This window comes from Neoarius graeffei, chromosome 5 (assembly GCF_027579695.1).
Source record: "Neoarius graeffei isolate fNeoGra1 chromosome 5, fNeoGra1.pri, whole genome shotgun sequence".
Lineage (NCBI taxonomy): Eukaryota > Metazoa > Chordata > Actinopteri > Siluriformes > Ariidae > Neoarius > Neoarius graeffei.
The window spans coordinates 17,702,136-17,716,485 of NC_083573.1; the positions used below are offsets into that span (position 1 = coordinate 17,702,136).

A 14,350-nucleotide genomic window follows, 5' to 3' on the forward strand; every position below is an offset into this window, starting at 1 on the left:
TCTGCAGTAATCCACGGCTTCTGGTTGGGGCGAGTGATGATGGCCTTAGGGACAGTAACATCATCAATGCACTTGTTGATGTAGCTGGTCACTGATGCTCTGTACTCCTCCAAGTTAGTGTAGTCGCCATTGGTTGCAGCCTCCCTAAACTTGTCCCAGCCAGTTCTCTCAAAACAATCCTGAAGAGCAGAGATGGCTCCTTCTGGCCAGGTTTTCACCTGCCTTAGAACTGGTTTGGAGTGTCTGACGAATGGTCTGCATGCTGGAATTAGCATAACAGAGATGTGGTCTGAGTAGCTGAGGTAGGGGCAGGGCTCCACCTGGTACATACTGGGGACGTTTGTGTAAATAAGATCCAGTGTGTTCACACCTCTCGTTGCAAAGTCCACATACTGATGAAATTTAGGGAACACTGACCTGAAATTTACATGATTGAAATCTCTGGCGACAAACAGTCCATCTGGGTGTGCATTCTGCAGTTCACTGATAGCACCGTACAGTACACAGAGTGTTTCCTTAGCATTAGCGCCGGAGGAATGTAAACTCCAGTTATGAATGCGGAAGTGAATTCCCATGGTAAATAAAACGGTCTACATCTAACAGTCACAAACTCCACTAGCAATGAGCAATAACCAGAGACTAGCACAAAATTCCTGCACCATTCTATGTTGACGTAAATACACAAGCCACCTCCGCAAGTCTTACCACACAGTGCTGCATTTCTGTCGGCTCGGAATGAAGCTAGCCCATCCAAAGACTGCAGTGTGAGTGGTGTGATTCAGTCCAGTCCGGCGGTGTCTGGAACTTGGTCACTGAACCACGTCTCCATGAAAACAAGGACGCAGCAGTCTCTAAACTCACGCTGGGTAGTCCTCTTTATAGCAACCTCTCAGTTACTAGTAAATACAACAGGAATTGAACAGAAGTAACTACACATTACTTGCTATATGCATCAACCCCCTCCAGGTTAACCTTATTGCGAGCCATCAATTACCATCAGTGGAGAAAGTCTGAAGGCCGTCCATAGCCTCACCTAATTGGGAAGTATTTTAAGAAAGCGGTTACTAATAGAATCAGTAAAAAGTGAGTGTAGCATTCAGGCAACTTCGACAACATGTCTTTGATGAGAGAGGACTGAAACTATCTACCCAGTTGAAGGTTTATAATGCAGTCATCCTCAGCTCCCTACTCCCTACTCTACCGCAGTCACATCAAGGATCTGGAACACTTTCACCAAGGCAAGTTGTGTTTACTCTTCGGCATCTGCTGGCAAGATCACATACCTGATGTAGATGTCCTAATTTGCGCAAATTCTACCAGTATCAAGTCAAAGATTATGAAGTCTCAACTTCGCTGGTCAAGTGACCTAGTCCGCATGCCCAACTATTGGCTACCCAAGTGTTTTCTCCATTTTGAACTTAGTAATGGGAAACGAACTCAAGGTGGACAGAGAAAGCACTACAAGGACAATCTCAAGCACCATCTACAGCTTTGCAAGATCAACCACAAAACATGGGAAGAAACAGCTACCAACCGTGCACTGTGGCGTAATGCAGTAAGCTCAGGCATCGCAGTTTTTGAGGTGGAACGCAGGGAAGCATCAGATGCAAAGAGGCTTGCTTGCCACGACCAGCAGCACCAGCATGAACTACAACCCCCACTGGATCTCTCTTTTATGTGTGACGTCTGCAGCCGTGTTTGTTTTGCGAAGATCGGGTTGATCAGCCATAAACATTCTCATGTATGCTAAGACAGATTGCAATGCTGGAATTGTCATCATTGCAAAGACGATGGACAACAATAACAAAAACTACATGCTAATTCTTTTTTTTTTTTTTATCCAGATTTTTTTTTTCATATTTGCAAAATGGAAACACCCCAAAACTACTCCGTTTCTTAAAGGAATTCAGTGAATCTCCTACACTGACCAGTTCAACACAGTGAGCAGGCCAAATAAATCCCTCCCAAAGGATTTAATCACAAGACTGACTTCGCCTGAAAATTCTACCACTACATCATTTCAAACCCCATTGTGCAATTTCCTGCAACATCATCTCTTGGGATGTCAGAATAACAGGCATTAATCACATATAAATGATGGCCAGAGATCACCCCAATCACTGGCACATCACTCACTCACTCAGTGAGGTTAATTAGCAGCCAATTACCAAGCAGCTCTCTTTACTGTGGAGCCGTAAATGAGGTCCAGGAGGTAAATGAGAAATGACAAAATCAGAGGACAAATACACAGAGAGGCCTTCTATTGAAAACACAAGTTTGTTCATATTTAAACCTCTGCCAATTTTACTGAGAACAGAATTTTGAATCATAAAAATGGATTCTCACATGAAACCAGTATGTTAATGCAGTGGTTCTCAAAGCAAGCCAAGACATTTGTGATGGAATAAAATCTATAGCAATTCACACAACACTGAGACAGAACAAAAGGGTGGATTGTCTGTAGGGCTCTGAGGACTTCAGAGCGAGCAATAAATTCATACATATATTAGTTTCTTACCTTTAATAGATTCCAGTTCTTTCCTAAAAATAAACAAAAAAAAATATATGTTAGTGACATGGCTCATACACCAAACACACACACACACATATTTCACACTAAAGGTGTGAGGATATACTGATCTAGCAGGACACGGTGATAGTCATCTGAGATTCTAGCAGCAACTATATTTTACCAAGATTTTTAGCATTTTTAATAATAAAAAGAGAACTGCAATAGGAGGTTGTGTGGCGAGTCCACTGCGATTCTTTTCATACCATTTCAGTCCTGCTGCTAGGCAAGTAACGATATATTGTGCGATGATAAATCACGATGCAAATTTATTACAATTTGAAACAGTGGTTTAAAAAAAAAGAATTGTGGTTATTATCAGGTTGTATAATCTCTAGCTGTAATTGTGTTGTTTCGATAACTTACAATAGTGGGAATACACGTGACTTCACTGTAGGTGGAAGCTCTAACTCCAGGAAAACAAACAATAATGGACATGAAATGGGAAAACGCTGTTTTGTGATTGTACAAATAGATTTAACAAGAAATCAGAGCTCTCTTTTGACAGACTGCTGAAAGATAAAGAAAAGAGAAGCAAATGGAGGTAGTACAAAATGTTCGTAAAAGTTTATTACGAAAAGGCCTGTGTGTTATTAACTTTTTTCTTTTTTTAATAAAAGGAATATTTTAGTTAATAGGCCATTAGATCTTACTCCAAATTTTACAAACATGGGTAAATCATTGTTGGTTAAGAAAATTAAACAAAAGTTTCTTTTTTTAATTTAAGTTGACAAAGAATAAGAAAATGTCATTTATTTGATAAAATTTTTTCATTAATTTTTTTTTTTTAAATATTGTGGGAAAATCAAATCGTGAACCCAATATTGTGAACTGAATCGAACTGTGAACCGGGTCAATCGTTACATGCCTACCTACTGAACATTAAACATTGAGAGAAATAAAACACGGTACCACAGAGTACAAACATGCAAATGATTACTGTTTATAGAGATTTCAATCATTAAATGTTCCAGAAAGCATATTTTTGTCCATGAAAATGGACCGTCTCAGTGTAAAATACTATACAGCATACTGTATACTGCAGCTGCACTCACATCCTATTACAAATGATTGGTTTCAATAATTTTGATAGTCAATACTGGAGTTATAATACATGTAACATATAACAAGCCAAACGTGACCTTAAATAAATAAATAAATAAATAAATAAGCAAGCAAGCAAAGTATGGGCGATGAGCAAGCCTTTATCTGTGAATCAACAGGATTTTATAGTGCTCTGCTTTTTAAGACACTGGCCTTTGATACTACAGGATTTCCTTCCTAACAATCTCTTCGCTGCACTTCCATTATACCTACTTTGCCATCTGTAAAAGATCTTAAATAAGGCAGCCAATAGGGAGAAAGAAAGAAGAGGAAAGAATTACTCTGGGTCCTTCAGGGAAATGCACCAATTTAGAAATAGAAACCCGAACTGAGGATCAGATGATGAACCATCCAGAATATCCAGAAATTATCTCATCTCATCTCATTATCTCTAGCCGCTTTATCCTTCTACAGGGTCGCAGGCAAGCTGGAGCCTATCCCAGCTGACTACGGGCGAAAGGCGGGGTACACCCTGGACAAATCGCCAGGTCATCACAGGGCTGACACAGACAACCATTCACACTCACATTCACACCTATGGTCAATTTAGAGTCACCAGTTAACCTAACCTGCATGTCTTTGGACTGTGGGGGAAACCGGAGCACCCGGAGGAAACCCACGCGGACACGGGGAGAACATGCAAACTCCGCACAGAAAGGCCCTCGCCGGCCCCGGGGCTCGAACCCAGGACCTTCTTGCTGTGGGGCGACAGCGCTAACCACTACAACACCGTGCCGCCCTCCAGAAATTATATATATATATATGTTTTTTAAAAAACCATTAATTATACAGATTTAGAATATCAATCCAAATGTTTTTGCTTAACCAATGAATCAAGACTAAAAACAAACCAACCACAGAATCATTCTAGAGCTGAGCTGCTGGTGTCCATATGGACCAGAGCTATTCAGGAATCATGAAACATAGGAGAGAGAGAAGGATGTTAGACAGTAATGTGATCACCTCTTCTTTTTTTTGTAGTTCTCCAGCTGTAGAATCTGAAAGTGCTTGAAGCGTTGCAGCTCACACTGACCACAAAGATTCTCCAAGTACATCAGATGACTCTCCATCTCCTCAAAGTTGGACTCGAGCTGAGCTGTAGCAAAGAGGAGATGGGATTTTTTTTTTAAGTGCATTCTGCCTCCTTTTAACCAACTTTTTTCCTTATGTGCTAAACAAATACGATATCACTATGAAACAAGCCAAATCCTTTCTCTACTTAGCATTTAATTATCCTGGTCAACTATGAACTTTTAGTTCGGCTGGTCAGGCTGGGCTTTCAGTGTGGCCATTCAATTTGAGTCTTAAGTCTTTGTGCTCAGACACAGTATTAAGTTTGAGTGTGCAGTCTAACTGTCTCAATATACTGAACAGCATGTCCCGTTTGTACGTTCGGGCTTAGTCAGGGCACTGGGGCTCGCTCGGGGCATCCGGTCAGGGTGTTTGGGCTTGCTCAGGTCGGTTGGGCTTGGTCAGGGCGTTTAGTCAAAGGATTCCTACTTGGTCAGAGCATTCAGGCTTGGACAGAGCATTGAGTCAAGGGATCCGGGGTTAGTCAGGGCACTTAGGCTTGGTCAGGGCATTCAGGCTTGGTCAGGGAGTTTGGGCAGTGCATTCAGTCAGGGTATTCAGGCTTGGTCAGGGAGTTTAGTCAAGGGATTCAGGCTTAGCCAAGGCATTCGGGCTTGATCAGGGCATTCAGCCAAGGCATTCAGTCATGGCATTCGGGCTTCATCAGGGCGTTTGGTCAAGGCATTCAGGCTTGGTCAGGGCATTCGGCCAAGGCATTCAGGCTTGGTCAGGGCGTTCAGTCAAGGCGTTCAGTCAAGGCATTCGGGCTTGGTCAGGGCGTTTGGTAAAGGCGTTCGGACTTGGTCAGGGTCTTCGGGCTGGGCATCCCTTTTGGGAGTTTAGTCTGTCAATTCTCTTTGGGGTTTAGTCTGAGTGTTTGGGATCCTGCACTGTTTTTATTGTAATACAGTGGTGCTTGAAAGTTTGTGAACCCTTTAGAATTTTCTATATTTCTGCATAAATATGACCTAAAACATCATCAGATTTTCACACAAGTCCTAAATGTAGATAAAGAGAACCCAGTTAAACAAATGAGACAAAAATATTGTACTTGGTCATTTAATTATTGAGGAAACTGATCCAATATTACATATCTGTGAGTGGCAAAAGTATATGAACCTCTAGGATTAGCAGTTAATTTGAAGGTGAAATTAGAGTCAGGTGTTTTCAATCAATGGGATGACAATCAGGTGTGAGTGGGCACCCTGTTTTATTTAAAGAACAGGGATCTATCAAAGTCTGATCTTCACAACACGTTTGTGGAAGTGTATCATAGCACAAACAAAGGAGATTTCTGAGGACCTCCGAAAAAGCATTGTTGATGCTCATCAGGCTGGAAAAGGTTACAAAACCATCTCTAAAGAGTCTGGACTCCACCAATCCACAGTCAGACAGATTGTGTACAAATGGAGGAAATTCAAGACCATTGAGTGCGTTTACATGCACATAGAGAAAATCGAATTTCTGCCGTTGCTCGACTGAAATCGAAGTTCTAAATGGCATGGAAACACCTTAGCTAGGCTGAAATTGAACCGAACTTGATTTCTCGTAATCGAGCTACACGACCTAGATTATGCGATTTTTGCCGAGCTACTTAGTGCATGTAAACCCTATCGAGCTACGTAGTCCAGCTACTTACTTCAGCACTGCCCCTTCCGGAAGTGACGAGACCACAAGCGGGAAACACAACAGCCTCGGTCGAAAAAAAAAAAAAAACAGCCTCGGTCGGCATGACACTTCACCTTAGCCGCCACTTTATTAGGAACACTTGTGTCTGGGCATGTACGCACCCATTTCCAATTAGTTGGTAAGTTATTAGCATGTTAGCAGGCTAACAGTTAATATGTTCACCATTACAGATCAACTTCAACTTAGTGGCCATTTTATTAGGAACACTTCTGTTCGTACATACAAACTACAAACACTCTTCTTGTGAACACGGAACTGATAACTTTGTTTATACTCTTGAATAGCTCTTCTTCATGACGACAACCGGAAGTGTACCAACACGATGGGGCGTGTAGCGCCACCTGTGGCTCGGGTGCACAATGTACCTCACACAATAGCTCGATTTCCTTGTGTGCATGTAGGATTGGATTTCTCTGGCAGCCCTGCTGGGACCCTTTGCTCGATTACCGACAGCAGCTCGATTTGGATGTGCATGTAAACGTACTGACTGTTACCCTCCCCAGGAGTGGTCAACCAACAAAGATCACTCCAACAGCAAGGCTTGTAATAGTCGGCGAGGTCACAAAGGACCCCCAGGGTAACTTCTAAACAACTGAAGGCCTCTCTCACATTGGCTAATGTTAAATGTTCATAAGTCCACCATCAGGAGAACACTGAACAACAGTGGTGTGCATGGCAGGGTTGCAAGGAGAAAGCCACTGCTCTCCAAAAAGAACATTGCTGCTCGTCTGCAGTTTGCTAAAGATCACGTGGACAAGCCAGAAGGCTATTGGAAAAATGATTTGTGGATGGATGAGACCAAAATGGAACTTTTTGGTTTAAATGAGAAGTGTTATGTTTGGAGAAAGGAAAACACTGTATTCCAGCATAAGAACCTTATCCCATCTGTGAAACATGATGGTGGTAGTATCATGATTTGGGCCTGTTTTGCTGCACCTGGGCCAGGACGGCTTGCCATCATTGATGGAACAATGAATTCTGAATAATACCAGCAAATTCTAAAGGAAAATGTCAGGACATCTGTCCATGAACTGAATTTCAAGAGAAGGTGGGTCATGCAGCAAGACAACGACCCTAAGCACACAAGTTGTTCTCCCAAAGAATGGTTAAAGAGGAATAAATTTAATGTTTTGGAATGGCCAAGTCAAAGTCCTGACCGTAATCCAATGGAAATGTTGTGGAAGGACCTGAAGCGAGCAGTTCGTGTGAGGAAACCTACCAACATCCCAGAGTTGAAGCTGTTCTGTACGGAAGAATGGGCTAAAATTCCTCCAAGCCGGTGTGCAGGACTGATCAACAGTTACCGGAAACGTTTAGTTGCAGTTATTGCTGCACAAGGGGGTCACACCAGATACTGACAGCAAAGGTTCACATACTTTTGCCACTCACTGATATGTAATATTGGATCATTTTCCTCAAATAAATAAATGACCAAGTATAATATTTTTGTCTCATTTGTTTAACTGGGTTCTCTTTACCTACTTTGAGAACTTGTGTGAAAATCTGATGTTGTTTTAGGTCATATTTATGCAGAAATATAGAAAATTCTAAAGGGTTCACAAACTTTCAAGCACCACTGTATGTTCTACATATAGTATATGACATGATGTATGTGCAGTCCAGGGCAAAAAATGGACAAAAGGTTCCTATTGCCACAAAAGTGATACAGATAATTCAAAGTTAGGACCCACTTCATCTTGACACACCTTAATACAGCTTGTTGATTAAAAAGGAAAAAAAATCCTAAAGAAAAAGCTGTTTCATGTTACTTCAATCTTTACATATTTGTTAACTTGATATTCATTGCTACGTTTATAAAAAAAACCACATATCATGGGAAAAAGATTAGTTTTCCAGAGTAATTAGAGGAATCACATACTGTATGTTGTATGCTTTTATGTATATGTTGTGTGTGCTTGTGCTAATAAGTCAGTTTCATTTGTTAAAACAGAGGTTGAGCTCATTAGGAAAAATAAATAAAGTGTCTATAATCTTGAATTCAAAATGAAGCAAAATTTTCTAAAATACTACTACTACTACTACTACTAATAATAATAATAATAAATCTGCTCCGTTTTTCAGTGTTTCATGAAAGGTCAGCACAACCATTCAGTGCCACCAAGTGGCTCATCTCGAAAAGTCCTTTGTACTTTAAAGATATGTTCATGATATGACAGAAATATTGAAAATCACCCCAGTTGTAACCCCCTGCCCATGTAAAAAAGTTTGGATTGAGACATGTGATTATATTAATCGCAATTTACTGTACAGGAGAGAAGCCAAATGATAACCCTTTGAAACAAAAAAGTATAAATATACACACTAGTAGTGTGTAATTTGAGTTGATAAGCAAACCAATGCCAAATACTTTGTTTTGTTTGCTACTCAAGGAAACTTTGACAAAACTTAAACTCAACAAGAGCTAAACAATTATGTGATAAGCTGAACCAGATGCATGAACACTAATTTCTGCAGTGCTGCGACCTCAAGGTCTACAGTTACACACCGGCTTTGACAATCCATGATCTCAAGTTACTAATTAAAATTCCTTTTACAGCCAGCGCTGATCAGCGTTTGCAATATAATACAATCAAGTTCATGCTTTTCACAAGGCATTTCTCCCCCCAAATGAAACCGAGAGAAATTTTATAAGCTGTACAATCTTCTGTACCATGGAGCTCGAAAACATCTGAAACTGGAATCTCACACGTGGATGCTGGAATTCAACAATGTGATTCTGGACAACTGTGAAAACCCCAGAGTTCAATCCAACTGCTATAAATCTAAGAGGTTGAAAAAACATTTCTCTCAGACACCGTCCTTCCTTTTCAAATGTTTTGTGTCTCAACCCCTACACTGTTTATGCTGAGGACGACGCAGTTAAATAGGAGCATAGCCTTTACACACACACGCACGCACGCACGCCACACAGTAAGTAAATTCTTTCATCCATTCATCTTAAGTGCGTACTTTATCTTAAAATCAGGGCTACGGTGGATCCAGAGCTGATCCTGGGAACACTGAATGTGAGAAAGAAGTACATCCCAGACTGCCATTCATCCATATTGATGATCCAACAACTGGCCTGTTTTTGAAATGTGGGAGGAAACCAGAGAACCCAGAGGAACCCCAAACGGATACACTAATACACCTTTTTGACCAACATGAAACGGGTTCTTGAACTGGCTCCATTCAGGATTCTTTGAACCTTGGTGCCAGGATGCGAACCATCCCATGTTTTCACTAGTTTTGAGCAGAATCTTTGTCATCAAGGACAGACGGCGTTACACAATTCACAACAGGAGTAAACAGCAGTAGCAAGATGGTGGGGTGTATTGATTACCCGTGACATTTTGTTCTGTTATTACGGATATTTGTTTACGGACCATTTTTTTCCGAAGATGTATCCTTTTCCATTGCGTTCTCCATTACTGCGTTCTGCTTCCTCTCCAAACTAATGACACACCCACTGATGTCACATTTCACTCTGGAAAAACCAGCGATATTTTGGTTCTAGCTGGGAACTAAATTTTCAGGTTGCAAAGCAATTTATTTTTAGTCGAAATGCTCTGAACGGTCAAAATTTGGTGCGTGAAACAGAGAACTCCACGAAACTCCATACAGACAGTAAGCTGAGCTCAAGACTGAACCTTTTTATGTCACGGACAAGTTTTTTTTTTTTTGCCTGAACTGATAATCGCATCATCAGTTTTACTTTGGCTAAAATCAGACACAAGGTACAACATCACTCTTGCCAGAGCAGTTGAGGGTTAAGTGCCTTGCTCAAGGGCACTTGAACCAGTCCTGCTGGTTCAGGGAATTGAACCAGCAACCTTTTGGTCCCAAAGCTGTTTCTCTAGCCATTTGGTCATGGCTTCCCCTAAACCTGAACCTGGGATGGCCTCACATTATTCAGTACTTCATTAATAAATTCTACAGTGGTGCTTGAAAGTTTGTGAACCCTTTAGAATTTTCTATATTTCTGCATAAATATGACCTAAAACATCATCAGATTTTCACACAAGTCCTAAAAGTAGATAAAGAGAACCCAGTTAAAAAAAAATGAGACAAAAATATTATACTTGGTCATTTATTTATTTATTGAGGAAAATGATCCAATATTATATATCTGTGAGTGGCAAAAGTATGTGAACCTTTGCTTTCAGTATCTGCTGTGACCCCCTTGTGCAGCAATAACTGCAACTAAACGTTTCCGGTAACTGTTGATCAGTCCTGCACACCGGCTTGGAGGAATTTTAGCCCATTCCTCCATACAGAACAGCTTCAACTCTGGGATGTTGGTGGGTTTCCTCACATGAACTGCTCGCTTCAGGTCCTTCCACAACATTTCAATTGGATTAAGGTCAGGACTTTGACTTGGCCGTTCCAAAACATTAACTTTATTCTTCTTTAACCATTCTTTGGTAGAATGACTTGTGTGCTTAGGGTCGTTGTCTTGCTGCATGACCCACCTTCTCTTGAGATTCAGTTCATGGACAGATGTCCTGACATTTTCCTTTAGAATTTGTTGGTATAATTCAGAATTCATTGTTCCATCAATGATGGCAAGCCGTCCTGGCCCAGATACAGCAAAACAGGCCCAAACCACCATGTTTCACAGATGGGATAAGGTTCTTATGCTGGAATGCAAAGTTTTCCTTTCTCCAAACATAACACTTCTCATTTAAACCAAAAAGTTCTATTTTGGTCTCATCCGTCCAGAAAACTTTTTTCCAATAGCCTTCTGGCTTGTCCATGTGATCTTTAGCAAACTGCAGACAAGCAGCAACGTTCTTTTTGGAGAGCAGTGGCTTTCTGCTTGAAACCCTGCCATGCAACACCATTGTTGTTCAGTGTTCTCCTGATGGTCGACTCATGAACATTAGCCAATGTGAGAGAGGCCTTCAGTTGTTTAGAAGTTACCCTGGGGTCCTTTGTGACCTCACCGACTATTACACCCTGTCCACACTAGGGATTTTGTACCGATACGATACTACTTTCGTACCGCAACACCTGTCCACACTAGCAACTATACCGGTACTGTAGCAGTATAACTGTATCGGTACGAAACCCACAAATGTATGGGTTTCGTACCGGTACAGTATCGGTACTGTAGCGCTTCGCTGTAGTGTGGACAGATGAAGTGGTTCTGTATCGATACAAATATAACGCGCATGCGCAATGAACCATTCCTACTTCTTCCGGGTTATTCATACAATACAATACAATACGCATGTGCTTTCCACGATTCGTTTTCTTTGTTTCTTTCTCAACTGCCTCGCGCGTTTTATACGATTCGACTGAATAAATGACCACAAGAAATACAGACTGTACATTGACAACAAAAAGCACACACACGTTGTTTCATCCGCCATATTCTCGGAAGGAAGTTACTCGGTAACCATGGAAACATTTCGCGCACGTGCATTTCAACTACCGTGAAAGAAAACCGCAAACATTTCTCGCTAGTGTGGACAGATGCACTAAACTGTACCGGGATACTTTGTATTGATACAGTTATACCACTATCGTACCGGTATATATGTGAACACAGCTTTAAATGCCTTGTTCTTGGAGTGATCTTTGTTCAGCGACCACTCCTAGGCAGGGTAACAATGGTCTTGAATTTCCTCCATTTGTACACAATCTGTCTGACTGTGGATTGGTGGAGTCCAAACTCTTTAGAGATGGTTTTGTAACCTTTTCCAGCCTGATGAGCATCAACAATGCTTTTTCTGACGTCCTCTGAAATCTCCTTTGCTCGTGCCATGATACACTTCCACAAACATGTGTTGTGAAGATCAGACTTTGATAGATTCCTGTTCTTTAAATAAAACAGGGTACCCACTCACACCTGATTGTCGTCCCATTGATTGAAAACACCTGACTCTAATTTCACCTTCAAATTAACTGCTTATCCTAGAGGTTCACATACTTTTGCCACTCACAGATATGTAATATTGGATCATTTTCCTCAATAAATAAATGACCAAGTATAATATTTTTGTCTCATTTGTTTAACTGGGTTCTCTTTATCTACTTTTAGGACTTGTGTGAAAATCCGATGATGTTTTGGGTCATATTTATGCAGAAATATAGAAAATTCTAAAGGGTTCACAAATTTCAAGCGCCACTGTAACTTGGAAAAAAAAAAAAAAGAGCAAGAGAAACCATGTGGATGTTTAAATAAGAAGGCTAGCACTTTCAAGCGAGTCCTGCGGTCCTGTAACCTACAGCATTAACATTATCATGATCTGTTGCCTGCAACATATTCAGCTGGAAATGCTGGTTAGAACCTGTCGCTTTCTGACAGAACGAGCCTGAGGAAGTAAACATGAACCTCCTTTAGGTGCGAGCGCTAGCAGATGGTACTCCACAGGAGTTCCCACTTAGTGCCGCCATATTACTGAGCAGCTGTTCGACAAGGTTACTCAAGGTGATCACGCTGTTCTACCAAAGTAAAATTCCTCGAGTGGGAAAGGAATTGTAGCTCCTCTTCTCAATCCAGTAACTGGTTTATTCAATGTACAACTATATACGGTTGGCATATCAGATGCTTGCTGGTTGTGCTGTGAAAATTCTGCATGCAGATGCTCATCCGAGTTTCCAAATCTGTCACTGTTTAACTCTTGAATATTTTCTATCATTAAAAAGCCTATCACCTCTGTTTTCCAAACAAATGCATCTCGTTAAGTTCTGTTCAGTACTTTGGGAGTAACAGCAGGTTGAAGCTGGTACAACAGAGTCCACTCTCTGCTCGTGGGACGTGCTTTTTTGAGTCACGAGAAAGTTATTTAAAGGATTTTTTTAAAAATTACTTTGACATCAGGTCACATGTAATACTGAGAGCTTGGAGAAGTGCAGGAACATTCACTAAACCTGCAAGAACTAATATCTTGCTTGAGTGTGAGCTGCGTGTGTTCTGTGTCTGTCTCACCGACTCGTGCAGTGATGGACTCCAGGTCTGTAAGGAAGGCTGGGATCTGCTGTAACTGTTCCTGCAGCTCGAGCAGGGCTCCTCTTCTCCTCTCCCAGTGAGCTGACAGCATCACCACTTCTCCATCCACCACCTGAACAGTACATAGTATCATACAGTGTAGAATCATGAAGACAGCAATTAATATAGACGAATACAAATTATTTGTAGCTTGTTAACGTTAATCGTGTCTCTTTTTACTATATTCATCTGACGAAAATGTATATTTTATTCTATAACCGTACATTTCCTGATTGTTCCTCAATGACATGCTCTACATGATCTACTACGGCAGATTATTACAAATGGCACGGCTTGAGCAAAAGCTGAACAAACAAAAAGAACAACATGACATGAATGCTAAAAACAAACATCACTTTGGAGTTTGCATTTGAATTCATCGTCAGGACATCAAACTCGCAAACTGCTGCTGCCATTCCCTGATGTCAGACAGGAGGCGATGGTTTACTGAAATGGGAACCGTCTATAAATGCTTCCGATAATCTCTCAACACTACCGATGCTATGGAAAACACTGGAACGATCTCGGATCTTTAAAACAATGGGAAATTCAAGCCAGTTATTGAGGTCTACACAGATACAATACACATTAAAGCAAAGAAAGAAACCAATGAAGACAGTAATTATGTAAAAATAAATAAATAAATAAATAAATAAATAGAATTGTAGTTTCAATTCTTCAACGTACTGTACCAGTCAAAACTTTGGACACACCTACTTACTTGTAGGTTTTCCTGTATTTTGACTATTTTCTACAATACTGAAGAAATCAAAACTACAATAAGTCCATATGTGTTCCATATGATGCATCATATGACCTGTACGGACGCGCACGCACTATTAATAAAACCACTGAGAAAAGTCACGTGACTGGGTAGATATGGATTTTCGAATCCGGTCCGGAAAAAGCCGTATGGGGCC

General features: G+C 40.9%; 1 protein-coding gene across 1 annotated transcript in view; it reads right to left on the reverse strand.

Annotated features, from left to right (window-relative positions):
* dtnbp1a (dystrobrevin binding protein 1a) overlaps positions 1 to 14,350 on the reverse strand; it is a 91,062-nt gene that overhangs the window by 33,952 nt on the left and 42,760 nt on the right. Inside the window, exons 5-7 of the mRNA XM_060921356.1 lie at positions 13,371 to 13,503; positions 4,637 to 4,769; positions 2,519 to 2,541 (exon numbers count right to left, since the gene is read on the reverse strand). Of these exons, the coding sequence (XP_060777339.1) occupies positions 2,519 to 2,541; positions 4,637 to 4,769; positions 13,371 to 13,503 (289 nt within the window). The remainder of the gene's footprint in view (positions 1 to 2,518; positions 2,542 to 4,636; positions 4,770 to 13,370; positions 13,504 to 14,350) is intronic.